The 15,473-nt window shown below is 44.6% G+C and overlaps 1 protein-coding gene across 3 annotated transcripts in view; it reads right to left on the bottom strand.

Moving 5' to 3' along the window:
• The window catches only part of KCNH1 (potassium voltage-gated channel subfamily H member 1), a 401,581-nt gene that overhangs the window by 75,552 nt on the left and 310,556 nt on the right, over positions 1-15,473 (bottom strand). For all 3 annotated transcript variants that reach the window (XM_029935335.1, XM_029935336.1, XM_029935337.1), the window contains one exon: positions 11,893-12,089. In XM_029935335.1, coding sequence (XP_029791195.1) covers positions 11,893-12,089 — 197 coding nt within the window. The remainder of the gene's footprint in view (positions 1-11,892; positions 12,090-15,473) is intronic.

Below are 15,473 nucleotides of genomic sequence, written 5' to 3'. Positions count from 1 at the left end.
TCAGGATCATAAATAACCTATAGTAAACTCCCTGTGGGGGGTGTAGCCATGAATCATTTGTAAATGCCACGAAAGGTCCCTGGACTAAAAGGCCCTGCACTCAGGAGTACACAACACGTTTCTTTTCTCCCTTCCCCACCCCCTCCCTTCTCTCTGCCCACTGTAATTACTAAGGATTTAGGGCTCTGGCCCGTGGCCCCAAATGGGGACATTTACCTTCTACAAAGTACACACGTGGACAAATAACAACTGATTGCACGTGGCACTTTACAGGGTTTTCAAGCTTACAAATGTCAGGCTAATCTTTACCTCTAACCCAAAGGGGGATAAAACTTCTGTAGCCAAACCGAGTGGACCCCACAGCCACAGTTGGTAGAAGAACAAGATGGTGGGGGGTGATCAGATCCAGCAAGTGTTGGTATATTATCCAGCCTCCTTTAGGACTAATCACTAATGGGAGGTGCACGCACATACACACACATACACACACACACACACACACACACAGTAGCAGCAGCAGCAGCAGCACTGCTGGCAGACAGACCAGTCCACTGAGAAGCCTGCAAACTTCCAGCCAAGGGTGAGCAAGAAATGTGCACACACACAAGCAAACAGCACCCAGCTCTGCAGAAGCAGATGGTGGCCAAAGCCCAGGCAGTAACCAAGGCACACCTGCTCATGCTCTGGTCTCCTGCAGGACCCCTGAGCCCACAGAGCAGTCACCAGCAGTGGGAGAGAGAGGGAACGAGGAAGCACAGAGCACAGGGGGTGCTGCTCCTGCACAGGGTGCAGAATGCAACTCTGCCATCAAAAAAGCTGCTGGAAACAGTTGGTTATAGATTCCAAGGAGTTGTGTTACTTGTAACCACAGGTAATTAGGAACTGCCTCCAGCGCTAGTCAGCAGGTCTTGAGCCAAAAGCATCCCTGTTCAGGTTCTAACCTGAGACAAATGTCAGAGTGGAATTAGGAAGAGCTTAAGCAGAAAGCCCAGGATGAAAATCCTGGCAGCTTCCCAGCTGCCTCAACATGCAGCCCAATAGCGAAACAAAGCCACTCTGTGGCTACATTCATCTGGCCCCAGGGCCGAAGTATTGGGAAAACTGGATTTGGCAGACAAGCTCTTCCCTGGGATTTTCTTCCAGCCCAGCTCAAGGTCTGGGGTTAGCAAAGGCATGCACTTCCCCAGGCAAAGTTCAGCTGAGCTGAACAGGTGCCAGGTTCCTCTCTTGGATGAATACAATTGGCAAAATCCACTCATCCTCCTGAGACTCTTCAGTCACAGGTATCCTTTGCACCTTGACTTCTCAGTCCCCTTCATTTCCCTGAGCACGGTTCTTTCCCCAGCAACTCATTGCCCTGAGGCAAAAGAAAGTAGCTTCACCCGGAGCAGATTTCCCGAATCCTCCCCAGAGCTAAGTGTAAACCAAACAGGGAAGAGATCAGAGAAAGGCAGCACCCTTCACACCACCTGAGCCTTATATAATCATTTCATTGTCTGTTATGAAATCAAGTTAAGTCAAATTCCCATGGCAGAATTCCTGTGTGTGAGTAAGGGACTTTAGAGAAGGACAGTTTGCCGGTTTACTGCATGGCACGCTGATGGCTGCAGTCCTCAGTAATGTACTTTGCTTTGTCAGGCTTTTTGGTCTTTTTTTCATTGAAATATAATCGACATGCAGCATTCTATTAGTTTTAGGTGTAAGATACAATGATTTGATATTTGCATACATTGTGAAATGATCACAAGTCCAGTTAACATCCACCACCGAGGATTTTTAGTATTCGATGCCATATCTTCAGCTCACAGGTACTCTGTTCCTTTTCCATGTTATTCTTCCACCCTCTGCCACCTGCCATTGGGTTTGTCCCATGCCTAGGGGAGTCCTCGTCCTGCTTCTAGTCACTGGGACCAAGCTTTACTTCTCTGTTCATTCAGATGATTACAGAGGTCTGACAGGTCAGGATGCACCCTCAAGCCAAATCTACAGGAAGAGCCAAATATATGATGTGCTCCAGCCTACGCAGGGCAGGATTTCAGGTGCTAAAATATGAAAAAGTATCCTCTTTTAGAAATTCATACCTTGTCCACCTGTAAACCAGAAGCTGTTTAAACATTTGCAAGAAGTGAGCTGGGACATGCAGCAGAATCCAGGAGTTGTCGGCAAATTGATCTCCGAGGGACAAGGCACCATCTTCTGTATGCCGCCTGTAGCAAGGGGCTTTTTAAAAATTAAACCTGTCATGGGAAATATGCTGGCTCTTGCCACTATAGGCCACCCAGGGACAGTCAGATGGATTTTAAAGTCTCGAAAGTGAGAGGTTTGAAGGGCTCCCGGGGCTCCTATAACCTCAGCAGGTGCAGTAGGAAGCCAGTGGAAGAGATGCCAAGCTTGCTGGGGGCCCTGAAAGCATCATGTCCTCTGTGGTGGTCCACTTTTCCTTGGGGTCTCTAGGCACCTCCAGAAGAGTCAAACTCTGAAGCTGAAGCTGCCGTACCCTGTGAGTCCGGGATAATTCCCTTCACAGTCCTCAAAACCAGGTAGGGAAGGAGCAAGAAAAAAACCTGAGGAACCTGGCCAGCGGCTTCTCTCAGGAAGCCCTCTCTCCACAGATTCTTACTGATTAGTAACCCAGATTCTCTGTTCTCCCATCATCTATGTAAAAATCACCTTCCTGATTAAGTATCAGCCATTTAACTAACCATTTGTGCCCTATCCACCAGGAGGCACAGAAGTACCCCCAAAGGACTGTATTTCTCTCCCAGTCAGGTAAATTTCGGCCTCCCACCCTGATGTATACCCATCTCAAAATCTCCTCCTCACAACTTTTGACAACTTCTGAGCTTGAAGGGGCCTTAGACCCAAGGCTACCATATACCCACTCTTTGTTGGGGTTTATTTTATTTTTCAGAGAGAGAGAGAGAGAGAGAGAGAGAGCTGGGGAGGGGCAGAGAGAGAGGGAGACACAAAATCTGAAGACAGGCTCCAGGCTCCAAGCTGTCAGCACAGAGCCTGATGTGGGGCTCAAACCCACAGACTGTGAGATCGTGACCTGAGCCGAAGTCAGATGCTTTACCAACTGAGACACCCAGGCGCCCCACCATATACCCATTCCGACATTAAGGCCTCTCTCCAGCCCTGGATGAGTTTGGCCTTGGCCTGATCTTTAGAAGCCTGCCCAGGAGCACAGCTCCAGTCAACCTGGCTCCCAGAGCTGAAGGTCATTCCTCTGGCTTCTCACAATGGACTGAAACTTGCTTCACAAGGCTATGCTTCCTCGTTGGGCTGCTAACCCCAGATCAGCCAGGTTGGGGTCTCCATTTTCAGGATGGGCACAAAAGCAAGAATATGGTCTTAGTGATTGCCAGACTTGGGCTCAAATCTAGCTCCATTTAGCTTACTGGATCTGGGGCAAATGACTTAACCTAACTGAGCCTCAGTTTCCTCAGCATCTTAATAGATAATGCATACAAAGGCATTAGTGCATACTTGGCCAAGGAGACACTCAATAAATGGAGGGGATTGTTATTATCTTATACTTGCATCAGTGGTACCTGTAGAGGCAGACCTGGGATAGAGAGAAGGGGAGATGGATGAGATGGGATATATGGGCAAAGTTTCAGAGAGCGACAGAAGGAGAGGTATCTCTACAGATAACCATCTTATAGTCAAAGCTTTAAAAACCTACACCAATAACATGGGCACATGTCCAATATTGGTTGGTGTGCTTGTATGTTCATTTGTTGGTCAGATGGATTGTTGTTTGGTCTACTCATTCGTTCATTCATTCAATTACTGAATGCTTGCTTTGTACCAAGCTCTAAGAGAGCTGATAAGGAAAGAGAGGTAAATCAGGCAGACAAGACGTAGCCCTTACAGAGCTTCTAGACTGTAAAGAAAGACCTACAGTGAACAGTTAATTGGAAGCATGATGAGACCTAGAAAGAAAAGGTAACTGGTACTTATTGGATCAAAAGACAGGGGGCCTCGCCTACATTAGAGAGATTAAGGAGAAGCTATATGGAGTCAGGATCCCATTGAGGATTCAGAATTTCACTCTAGAAGCCTAAGTTAAATGCAGGCAGGACAAAACCAGCAAGTGATACTAGTAACAAGTAAATTGCAACCAACAAAGTCTGCAATGAGAAGCACCAATATTGTGGGGGCCTGTGACACACATTATACCAGAAACCATCCACATGGACATCTGGGCTGGATTAGATTTTTGTGTGTGAGCTCCTGATGCAGGTGTGTTCAAAGCCCCTTGATGGAGAGGCGGGGGTAGTGCTGAACTAACATTTGCTTCCATCAATCTAACATCTTAGAAGGTAGTTATTATTATGACAGGTCACCTGGGTTGAAATCCTAACTCCACTCACTAAAAGCACCGGCTAGAATAAAAACCTCCTTGACTCACTGGCAAGCCTTATAAGAATACATTCAAAGCCAAAGAGCAAATTTTTAAGACTGGAAGGCGGACTTAAATGGGAGCAAGAAAGCACAGAAACATGGCAGATGGGGTTGGAACATGAAGTCTGACTGGACCAATAAGGGGCTAATGAAGCCAGGGAGAAAACATCTGTCAGCAGCCTTTTGTTGGCACATGCCTTGCCAAACTGAGGACAAACTGCTCTTCGGTAACAAGGCCAAACGCGCACTGGAAATGAATGAGCCACTGGGCCAATGAGAGGCAATGGGGGGAGGGAGGGAATTGAGTTAAGGAGGATGTTCAGAAATCTGGGAGACTCTGCCCACGATCTCTGCTTGGGATTTCACTGAGGACCGAGGGACCAGGATTCCCACTGTGCTGGAGTTACCTTTGGCTTCTTGATGTTTCCCAGACAAGACCTGCCTATTCTGTAGGTCACTGACCATGTAAACCAGAAGAGACATTAAAGAGCATCTAGATCCTGTTTCTGACAGATGTTTTATAAAACACCAACTCTGATGAATGCTAATAGGTATATTATAGTAGATAGTAGAAATTTGCTGGTGGAATTCAAAATGTGTTCAGGTGGTAAATAAATGCGCAAAAAATGCTAGATTAAGCATCTGAGACCTCAGAAAGCCAGCTTGCTCACCCAGGGACTGAACCCACAATCTGGCACTCATTAGCACTCCCCTCTTTATTACAACTCAATCACACATTTCTAAGAAAATATTAGGCAGGTACATTACTCTCCAAGGAAATGCATTGGCCTCATGGTTCTCTGAACATGGACAGATCATTTTTTTTAAACTTGTGGTAAACACACTATGTAATAGTGCCTCAAGATTGATAAAACTTAAGACAAATTACAACTTCTCTTCCCAAGCACCTTCTCCACATTAGACTCTACCATTCCCTCTATCCATTCTGTCGTAGAAGGAAGTCAGAATCTGTGATGAGTCCACAACAGAGCCATTCTTTACCAAACCTCAGTGATGAATCACCTGTGCCTTTGGTGCTACCTGAGAGGTCCAGGCACAAATCTTGGAATAATATGTCTGGGAGATTTCTAGGTGTTAAATTTCATCCTTTACTCCCCTTTTAAAACTCTTGGAACCCGATGGCATCTTTTCATTTTCAGAAAAGCTAAGCTCAGCAATAACAATAATGAGAGCAACACATACATTGAGATCTTGCTATGACAAAGTACCCTTCTAAGGTAATACAACAAATGAATGAATCAAGGTCCAGGGAGTTTGGGTAACTGGCTCAAGGTCACTAAGGAGAGTCAAGACTTGAACCCAAGAACTCTGACTCTAGAGTCCACATTTGTAATTACCACTCTCTATTGACTCCATATGCTTATTCCATGAGCCACACTATTAGGGCCCCTGCTCTCCTTCTTCTCTCTGGTGCCCTCATTCCCACGGATACTGGAAGGAAAGTAACTTGACTGTGCACCTGCTATGTGTAAGGCACTGTGGCTGGCCCACGATCATCCTTCCCATAGCTACCTTTCAGGGTAGACAGTATGAATCCACTAAACAGGAATAGCTATAGTTGTTCAGTCTCCCTCTGCACCCTCATCTCCAGCTAGCAAATGGCTGAGCCCAGATGCAGAGATCTAGCTTCAAAGCTCATACTCATTCCAGAACTTAATTGCTTCCCTGGAAATGACCACATATGCCCAAACCACCTGTATTTCAAGCGGATTCATAACAAAGCATGGAGCACTTTCATTTTCTCACATACCCCAGGGATCATGATGGAGGCCTACTATATGTTTTGGGGGTACTAAGGAGAATCCCTAAGGGACCATGGAAGTCTACACAGGTCCCTAACATCTTCCCCTGATCCTCTTGAGGGAAAAGGGATTTGGCTTTGATTTTTATGTTGCTGTCCTGAAAGAATTACGGTCTTATCACTCACATCATTTATCCCTTCCCCCACTCCGGATTCCAAAACCCAGATTTTATTATCTTTATAGCTTGACAGTCTAATGGATGATTTTAATTCCACAGAAGCCCTCACTATGGAAGAATGACAAGAAAAAAATATGGGCTACGTAGAGATCCTTTTTAAAACTTAGGCTGTGATGATTCAGTGGGGAAGGGGATACATTTCCAAGCACCTGGCCTTTTGATCTTTCCATAATATCATCTTTCACAAGAATTTGTGGAGAAAGAAAACTGAGAGGCTTTCCAATGCCAGTTCTGAGCACAGCTCTTTTTCCAAGCCTCCAATGCTTTCACCTTCTCTTCTCCAGAAGAAAATGCCCTTTGGTTACAAGGTGTGTGAGGGGGAGAGTGTTGAAAAGTACATATAGTATTCAAGACGTTCACTATGGCAACCTCAGTTTTAGAAAACAGGTATTAGTAGGCCCCCTGCTTTGAAGCCACCAGTAACTATAGTGTCAGCTCCCCAGAAACTCACTAGGTTGGGACCTTATCAAGCTAAGAAAAATCCATCCTGGAACGAATTATCATAGGCAAATACTACACAAAACATACTCAAAACCACAATAACATTGGCTTTAAAAATAAAGCCCCACATACAGAGAATGAGAACCACCCTACCAATTACCTACATGCCAATTATCCCATGCACGGACTGCTGTTAATTACCTAATTGCTTGTCTACAGTACATCATTTAATTGTGGGACATTTTCTCTACTGTCCTAATGATGAGCAGGAGGACCCAATCTCCTAGCTAGCACCTCAGAAAGGAACCCTTATCCCAGGTTGAAAGGACAATAGAGCCCAAGTGAGACACTGATTAAGGAAAGGGTCTGATTATAAACAAAGGGAGCAAAGCATGAACTCAGAACCTCTGAGACCCAAGGCAGAGAGAAAAATGGGCCGTGGGAAGGAGAAGGTATTGAGCAGTTAGTACAGATACCATGTCACTGTTTTGTTGTAGTGCATGTGATCTTCTCAATAAACCTAATTAGGAGAGACTTTTATTAGACTCTTTTCACAGATGAGCCTAGAACAGTTTAGGAAATTTCACAAGGACACACAGTTGGTCAGTAGTCAAAACCAAGATTCAAACCTAAGTCCCTAGCCCCAAAGCAGGCGCTCTATTTAGTAAGTTACTGATACCATGTCTAGGTTAGCCAGCTGTTTAACCAAAGGGCGGTGTGCAATGCCTCCCACACACACTGGCCATAGTGTGGCTGTCACTCTGTGGAGGAAACTGCTCATGTCCCCAGACTGGGATTTACTGTACAAGTTTCTGAGTGTGCTGGGGGATAGTGAAGAAACTTTGGAGATACTGTTCCACTCCTGAAAAGTCAATGAACCTGGAGAAAGAAGAAGCCAAAGAATGCCACCATGGGAGAAGGTTCACAGGACAATGCAATGCGCTTAGCAGCAGAGGCACATGCAGAGTTTGGAATCTGCAACCTACTGTCTGGGTGACCTTGGAGAAGTGATTCTCTTCTCCACAGGGCCCTAGTTTATTCCTTGGAGAGATGGGACTAATACTATGTTATGGGGCTATTCTGAGGATTTAATAAACTGACATGAAACACAAACTAACTTTGTGATGGAACTTGCAGCTTGCACAATTATCAGGAGTTGGTAATAATGTTATTATATCATGAAAAGCTCTGATTGCAGAACAAAGACCATTCAGGGCCTTGAGGAAAATTCCCAGAGAGCCTTGCACCCCAGAGTGCCAAGAGTCTGGGATGAGGAAGGCCCTACCTCCCCTTCTTTTCATGGACAACCACATGCCACCTCCCTTAGAGGAAATAAGGACACTGTGCTTTCCTCTTGGCAAAACCCTGACTCCCTGGTGACTGACCTAAGATATCAGAATGGCCTAATTTTTCCCTCCATGAATGAAACTGGCCAGAATAGTGAGTGAATGCTGACCTCTCTACTGGTGGGAGCCAAAGAGACAGTGGGGCCAGCACCACGTCAGCATTCCAGAAAAGCTGCAGGAGGTACAGAGCACCCTGGAATAATGCCTGCCCCACAGAACATTCTGCAGAGTGAGTACCCTGTGTAAGCAAAGGCAGAAGAGCTGCCTCTTTTTTTTTTTTTAAGTTTATTTATTTTGTGAGACAGAGTGCAAGTAGGGGAGGGGCAGAGAAAGAGAGGGAGAGACAGAGAGAACAGGGGAGGGACAGAGAGAGAGAGAGAGAGAGAGAGAGAGAGAATATTCCAAGCAGGCTCCAAGCTGTCAACACAGAGTCTGATGTGGGGCTCGATCCTACAAACCCTGAGATCATGACCTGGACCAAGACCAAGAGTTGGATGCTTAACTGACTGAGCCACCCAGGTGCCCCAAGCTACCTTCTTTTTATTTTCCAAAAGGCACAAGCCTGGGCGATAAGTCATTTCTGGCTCCAATTCTTTCATTACTGACACAACTCTGTGACCTTTCTATAAAAGGTCATATTTGTGAAATGAGGGTGGTGGGAAAATGGAGGAGAGACTGGATGGTCATTGACGCACCTTCCAGCTCAGTTCTTGCTGCGTGCTAGGGGACGCCGACAGAACCAAACAACTCCCCAAACAGATGTCAAAGGCACTATGTTCTCAGGAATCTTTGCAAATAACACTCGATTTTGCCAAGACAGAAACAGCCACAAGAATACACTTCACTTTGCCAGAAAAAAATAGCTACAAGAATAATTCATGCATGTAATGTTCTTGTCTTCTATGCCCTATGTAACTATGAATTAATTCTCAGAAGGACACAGTGAGAGATTACAATGGCAATACCAAAAAAAAAAAAAAAAAAAAAACAAAAAAACCAGCCAAGCGTCTTTTTTTCCAAGAAAAAGAATGGCTACCTCTTCTTGTAAAGGACCTCACTAAAATTGTCTTGGATCAATACCAGACTCAGAGGCATTTGTGATTGGAAGGACATTTAAAGGTCAACTAATGTGACTCTTCATTGGATGCCTCAGGGTCTTCTACAACATCTCTGAGGGGTATCTAGGGAATGTCTAATACCTTAAGGACCACCTAATCTTTCTCATATCTTCTGCAGCTTGGATGCCTCCTCTGTGCTTTGGGGCCATACAGAGCCCCCCCCCCGCATCCTCCTCCATGACAGCCTTTCAGAAATGCTGCCCCCGAGTCTTTCCTTCTGTAAGTTGTCAATCATTCTATACTTATGAAGACAGTCTGACCACAGAGGCATTGCTGTTTCTGATGTTTTCTTATGAGACAGATTTATTGGATCCACAATTATTCCAAAATGATTACTACTCCAAATAACCCAAACTGCGGTTTTTTTCCCAACCTATATTATCAGCAACACTGAAAGCTGATTATAATCAACTTGCTTTCATAAAAAGAAGGAAAAAAATAGACTTTAGAAGAATCCATGTGGCTAAAAGTACCACCAGCAAGCACTCCACGTTCCCAAATAAACAAAAAAGAAATGTGAATGCACACTTCAACACCACTGCCCATTCCCGATGAGAATGTAAATGGCCAGCCTTCAAATCACAGAACCATAAAAATGATCCATAACCTCGCATTTTCTGATGTGGAAACTGAGGCCTAGGAATCCCATCTTTTTCTCTTTGGCATCCCTAAATGTTTATTAATCATCTGTACTGGGTTAGGCACTGGGGCCACCCAGGTACCCAGGCCTTGCCCTCTTGGGCCTCTCAGCAGGGACTCACAAGCATATCTAGGGGTAACCCCATGGTAGGCATTTGGAACCTTGTATAAGTAACTTGAAAGACAAAAGGCTGATTCCTTTCCCTGTGCCTTGGCTCAAACTGCCCTTCCCCCTGAAACACCTGCCTCCTCTCACTGTTGACAAACTCATCCTTTTAGACTCAATTCAGGTATCACTCCCCTCCCCAACACTTTCCCTCCAGCTCCCCCGTGAGCTGCCCTCCTCCTTCATGCTCCCACAGTATCTTGGACAAATCACACTCCTTGTACTTAGCCTCACATACCACATTTATCCTTCCTGTGTTGATTGTCTCTGTTAGACTTTAGGTTCCTGGAGAGAAGGAACTGGGTGTTATTCAGCTTTATATGTCTAGTCTCTTTCAGCTGGTGTGTGCTGGGTTTGATGAGTGAACGAGTAAACATTTCAGTAGTCTTAAGGGTTAACAGGTATTTGTCACAGAGAGGAGATAAAAGAACGTCTGGCTGAGGAAGCCCAGGGCTCTGAAAAGGGTGTGACGCTTGCAGTGCCGTGCAGAGTCTTCACGGTGGGAGTGTTCGGGGTGGTAGAGGTGGGCATGGGAGGAGTAGCTGAGGTTGGGGCTCGGGGCTTAAGTTAGGGCCAGAGGTGAAAAGCTACATAAGCCATGCTGAAGCATACAGACATTATCCTAAAGTTAGGGTGAGGGCAAAAAATCTTTACAAAGGAAGGGACATGATCCACTTTGTTCTTAAGGTCATACAATCAAAAGGAGGCCAAAGGAGGGAGTGCTGTGTTGAGGACAGATACAAGCAGGAGCCTGTTGCATGGTGCCAGACACAGGGCAGGTCTACAGCTGAGCGCTGTGTCCTGGGAGCTCAGGGAGAGCCCCAGGGTGGAAGTAGAGTGTGGACCCAGGTTTGAGAGCTTAGGTGAAACCCAAAGGATCTGCAGAGTAACCTGAGATGTGGGAGACCAGAAAGAAGCAACAACCATGACGCCAGTGTTCCTAACTTGGATCCTTGGGGTAATACAGTGTCAACAGAGGCAAGGACCATAAGAAGATGAACAGTTTTGGAGGAAACATTATGAGGCCATTTGTTGAAAGATTCCTATGATACTCCCTATAGCTGGTTTCTATAGGTCAGAGCTACCTTGTTAACTAAAAGAGATAGATGAAGTACAAGAAAGGCACTCATGAAAAACCTAAAGAGTACAAGATGAATACTTTAATCCTCTCAGAGGAAGATGGAACAATCTTGATGATATGAGGGTTGAAGGAAACCATTTCAGACCAGAAATCCTCTCTGGGTCTTAAAACAACTCTTAAATCAGCAGGTGTATACAGGATACTCTCTAGGCAATCAGATTCCATACCTTCTGATTTTCAGGACCCAACTGAATCATCTTCATAGCTTTTAAAAATTATTATTATCAGCTGGTGAATGGCCTCACACCATTTAGTGAGTCTTAGTCACCAGGGAGAATTCAGTTTATTTGAATTAAGTAGCCCCACTCAGTCATTTTTCTGACTAATGACCTCATTTTTTGCTCATCTTTTCAAAATGCCAGAAGGTCTAGATATTGCTGGGGAAAAGCCCACATACATACTGATGAACCAATCCTTTCTGCAGCAAAATTAATCCATCTTTTAATCTAGCAACATTCCTCTTGCCCTTATTTCATAGCAAAAGCTCTGAAGAGCAAGCCATGCACAAAACCTCTATAGAAACCATTGCTCCACTTAAACAAACCGCGAAAGGACTTTCCCGCCCATGTGGTTATTCTCAGTGCACAGAGACTGTTCTTGGTAGAAAAGAAACCAAAACTGCCAGCTTACCCTCTTCCTCAAGTTGTAGGTGAGAATGAGGTTCCGGGAGAAGGAGTGGGAAAAGGCTGTGTAGAATTCTAGCACTTTCTGCAGGGCATCCCGTTTGATCACATGCAGGTCACAGTAGGTCAAGGCCCTAACATTGGCGCAGGACTGGGCAAGAGTGGCTTCCTTCCAGAACACATCTCCAAACACGTCTCCTTTCCCTAGGAAGAGAAAGTGGTAGTGAAGAAAGTGTCTGCCAGAAGGTGTCTGGCCATCCATTTGTCTCCCCATTTGGCATTCTACAACTTGAGCTCATAAAAGGAAAAAAAACTACAGGTTTTATTTTGAACCTTAACAACATGCAATTTAAGGAACTTTAAAATACCATATAAGACATGTCAAAGTTTAACCAATGACTTTGGGGTCACTGACTGTTAGTTACCTCCTGAAGATCCTATTCAAAGTGGGAAGTCCCTGTTATTCTCCATCACACCCCCATTTCCCCAAAACACAATCACAATCTATAACTACATTATTTGTTCCCTTATTTACTGTGTAACTCCCAATAGGAGATTTCCTTCCAGGTCACACAGTGTCTGGCACCTAGGTAGGAGTTCTATCAATATGTGTGGACAAAAGAGAAGTAAAGAAGGAGGCTGAATTGTGGATCTCCATTCATGTGACTGACTGAGAGGTGAATAGTATGGAGAAGGAATGGCCTCTCCATCAGGAGCTGAAGATCAAGAGAAATCTCCGCTGTTTTGGAAGATCCTCATGGAAAAAGGCAGGTGAAGGTGGAATTCACTCTCTCCCATACTCCATCCACTGCCCCAAGGCTTGTGTTTGTTTGGTGTCTCATTCCTCACCCTCTCTCCCACGCCTCCTTTCATGTCCCTTCCTCTTGCCAGAGGCCCTCCTGGTCATATAAAAACATGGGTCCCACACACATGGCATCTCCATCACCCTCCATGCCTGGCATCCCAAAAGAGGATATTTATTAAGTCGATAGAGTACTAATCTCACATAGCCATACTCTGGGTCAAACTTGGGTCAATCTCCTCTAATCACCTGCTTTTCACATCTAGGGTTATTCTCCCAACCTTTCACAAAGTCCAACATTTTAACATACGTCTAACGGAAAGCCCAATTCCTTCCCGGCACAGCCTCTGGTTATAAATGGCTTGCAATGTTGTTTATCTTGCCTCTAAATTTTTAGCACAGATAAACACAAATTTGAATCTACAGAGAGCCGGAGAAGAGTATGCAGGGGGTAATAAAGAAGGCTACAAGGGTGGAGAGTAACCCTCACAACCCTCAAGGGTTGTTGGCTGACGTAACCAGACCAGCCACACTCCTCTGCAGGAACACAAGTGCCCATGACTCCCTATGATTAACAGGCAGGTATTTTCCTCATTGAGGCCAAGGAGGCAATTAGACTCCCAAGCACCTGGACAGAACTTGATCTTTTCTCAAACACCAAAGTATCCATTCTAAGTATATAAGGTACTCCATGGGCATAGCCTTCTCCCAGCACCTCCACAGCATGAGCTGGAAATCAAGTGTACTAGACACATTACTTCAGTTTCCTATGTCTTTGTGCAGCAATGTGCACTTCTGACTTATGAAGATCATTTCACTGACTCAGTATGAATAAGATACAAGCATGCAGATGTAGATAAAATTTTTTTCGATGAAGTTTTAGATAAAAATGCCTTTAAAATGGTGCTAGTTCAATTCCCTTCCCAGGAGGTTTTCAATAATCTGTACCATGAAGAGGTTACATTAGGGCAGAGGCCACTGCATCGGAATGCTTCTCTCTGTGGGATGCTACCAGCTTCTACTGAGATGGGCTCATTCAGTGTGTGCTGCCTGGTATTGAGTTCTAACCAACAAGGCTGGCCATTAGTTCATATATAGTAAGCATTCTATAACCACACCCTACCCACTGCGCTGCAATGCCCCTATCTCTTTCATTTTTATGTAATCTTATTCTTCTAGAGAAAGCTCTTCTAACATGCAGTATAGCAGACAGTCAAAAAATGGACCCCATCCATAGGTTGCAACTTACATCAAGAGGCAAGCCCTACTTTCCTTCCCCTTGATTCTTGACTTGCTTCAGTCCCTTGCCTTGAGCGTCGCAGAAGTGACATTCTGGGATTTAAAGGTAAGATCATAAGAAGCCTTGCAGCTTCTGCCTGGGTCTCTTGGAACACTTACTATAGTATGCCCCTTCTTGGAACCCAAACACCATGTTTTGAGAAGAATAAGCCATGCAAGAGGTCACATATCAGTGCTCTGGTGGACAGCCCAGCTGAGCTCTCCACTGTCAGCCAGCCTCTGCCAGTCATGTAAATGAGCCATCTTGGCCAGCCCACCAGACTGGTCAAGCCTTCAGATGCCTTCACCGATGCTGGTGTGCGGCCACATTCAGAAAGCCCAAGTCAGAACCAGCCAACTGGGATAAACAACTCACAGAATGGTGAGGAACAGTAAAAAATTCCTTATACTACTAAGTTGAGGGGAAGTTTATAATGTAGAAAGAGGTGACCAGAATACACAGAATTGTGGAGCTCTGGGCTGAGAAGACTGTGAGAAATCACTTAGTAAGTTATCTAATATTTCAGCAAAACATCACAAATCATCCCCACCTCTGAGCTGGCGGCACCCACATCACTCCCTGAAAGAAAGAATGAGATGAGAAAGAGCACGAAGTGACTCTTACAAGAGCAGATTTTCCTGAGTGTTTTGAGTATTAGTGAGAAAATGTAGAATTTACAAATCTTACAGTCTCCTATTGTGATGAAATGTGGTATAACTGAGTCAGAACAATTGAGAGTACAAGACCACTGGTAATCTTGCCTGATTCTCATTAAGATTATAGCTGACCCTTGAACAACATGGGTTTGAATTGCACAGGACCACTTGCATGTGGATTTTTCCCAATTAATATAGTACACTACCATAAATGTATTTTCTCTTCCTTATGATTTTCTTAATGATATTTTCTTTTCTCTGGCTTAGTTTATTGTAATAATATAGTATATCATATATACAAGATAGAAAAATCCATCCTATATGCATTACATGTTAATTGACTATTTTAGCAGTTAGGTGTCTGGTCAATAGTAGGCTATTAGTAGTTAAGTTTGGGGGAGTCAAAAGTTATACGTGGATTTTCTTTTTTTTTAAATTTTTTTTACTTTTTAATGTTCATTTATTTTTGAGAGACAGAGAAAAAGCAGGGTAGGGACAGAGAAAGGGAGGGAGACACAGAATCGGAAGCAGGGTCCAGGCTCTAAGCAGTCAGCATAGAGTCCAATGTGGGGCTCAAACCCACAAACTGTGAGATCATGACATGAGCTGAAGTTGGATGCTTAAGTGACTGAGTCACCCAGGTGCCCCTATAATACATGGATTTTCAACTGCACAGAGGGTCAGCACCCCTAACCCTCACACTGTTTAAGGGTCAATTATCTTTCTTTTTTTTTAATTTAAAAAAATGTTTATTATTTTGAGAGAGAGACAGACAGAGCACAAGCAGGGGAGGGGCAGACAGAGAGGGAGACACTGAATCTGAAGGAGGCTCCAGGCTCCAAGCTGTCAGC

The sequence above is a fragment of the Suricata suricatta genome, chromosome 3 (genome assembly GCF_006229205.1).
Source record: "Suricata suricatta isolate VVHF042 chromosome 3, meerkat_22Aug2017_6uvM2_HiC, whole genome shotgun sequence".
Classification (NCBI taxonomy): Eukaryota; Metazoa; Chordata; class Mammalia; order Carnivora; family Herpestidae; genus Suricata; species Suricata suricatta.
The sequence above is the reverse complement of the archived record's forward strand: the minus strand, read 5'-3'. Positions and strand labels throughout refer to the sequence as shown.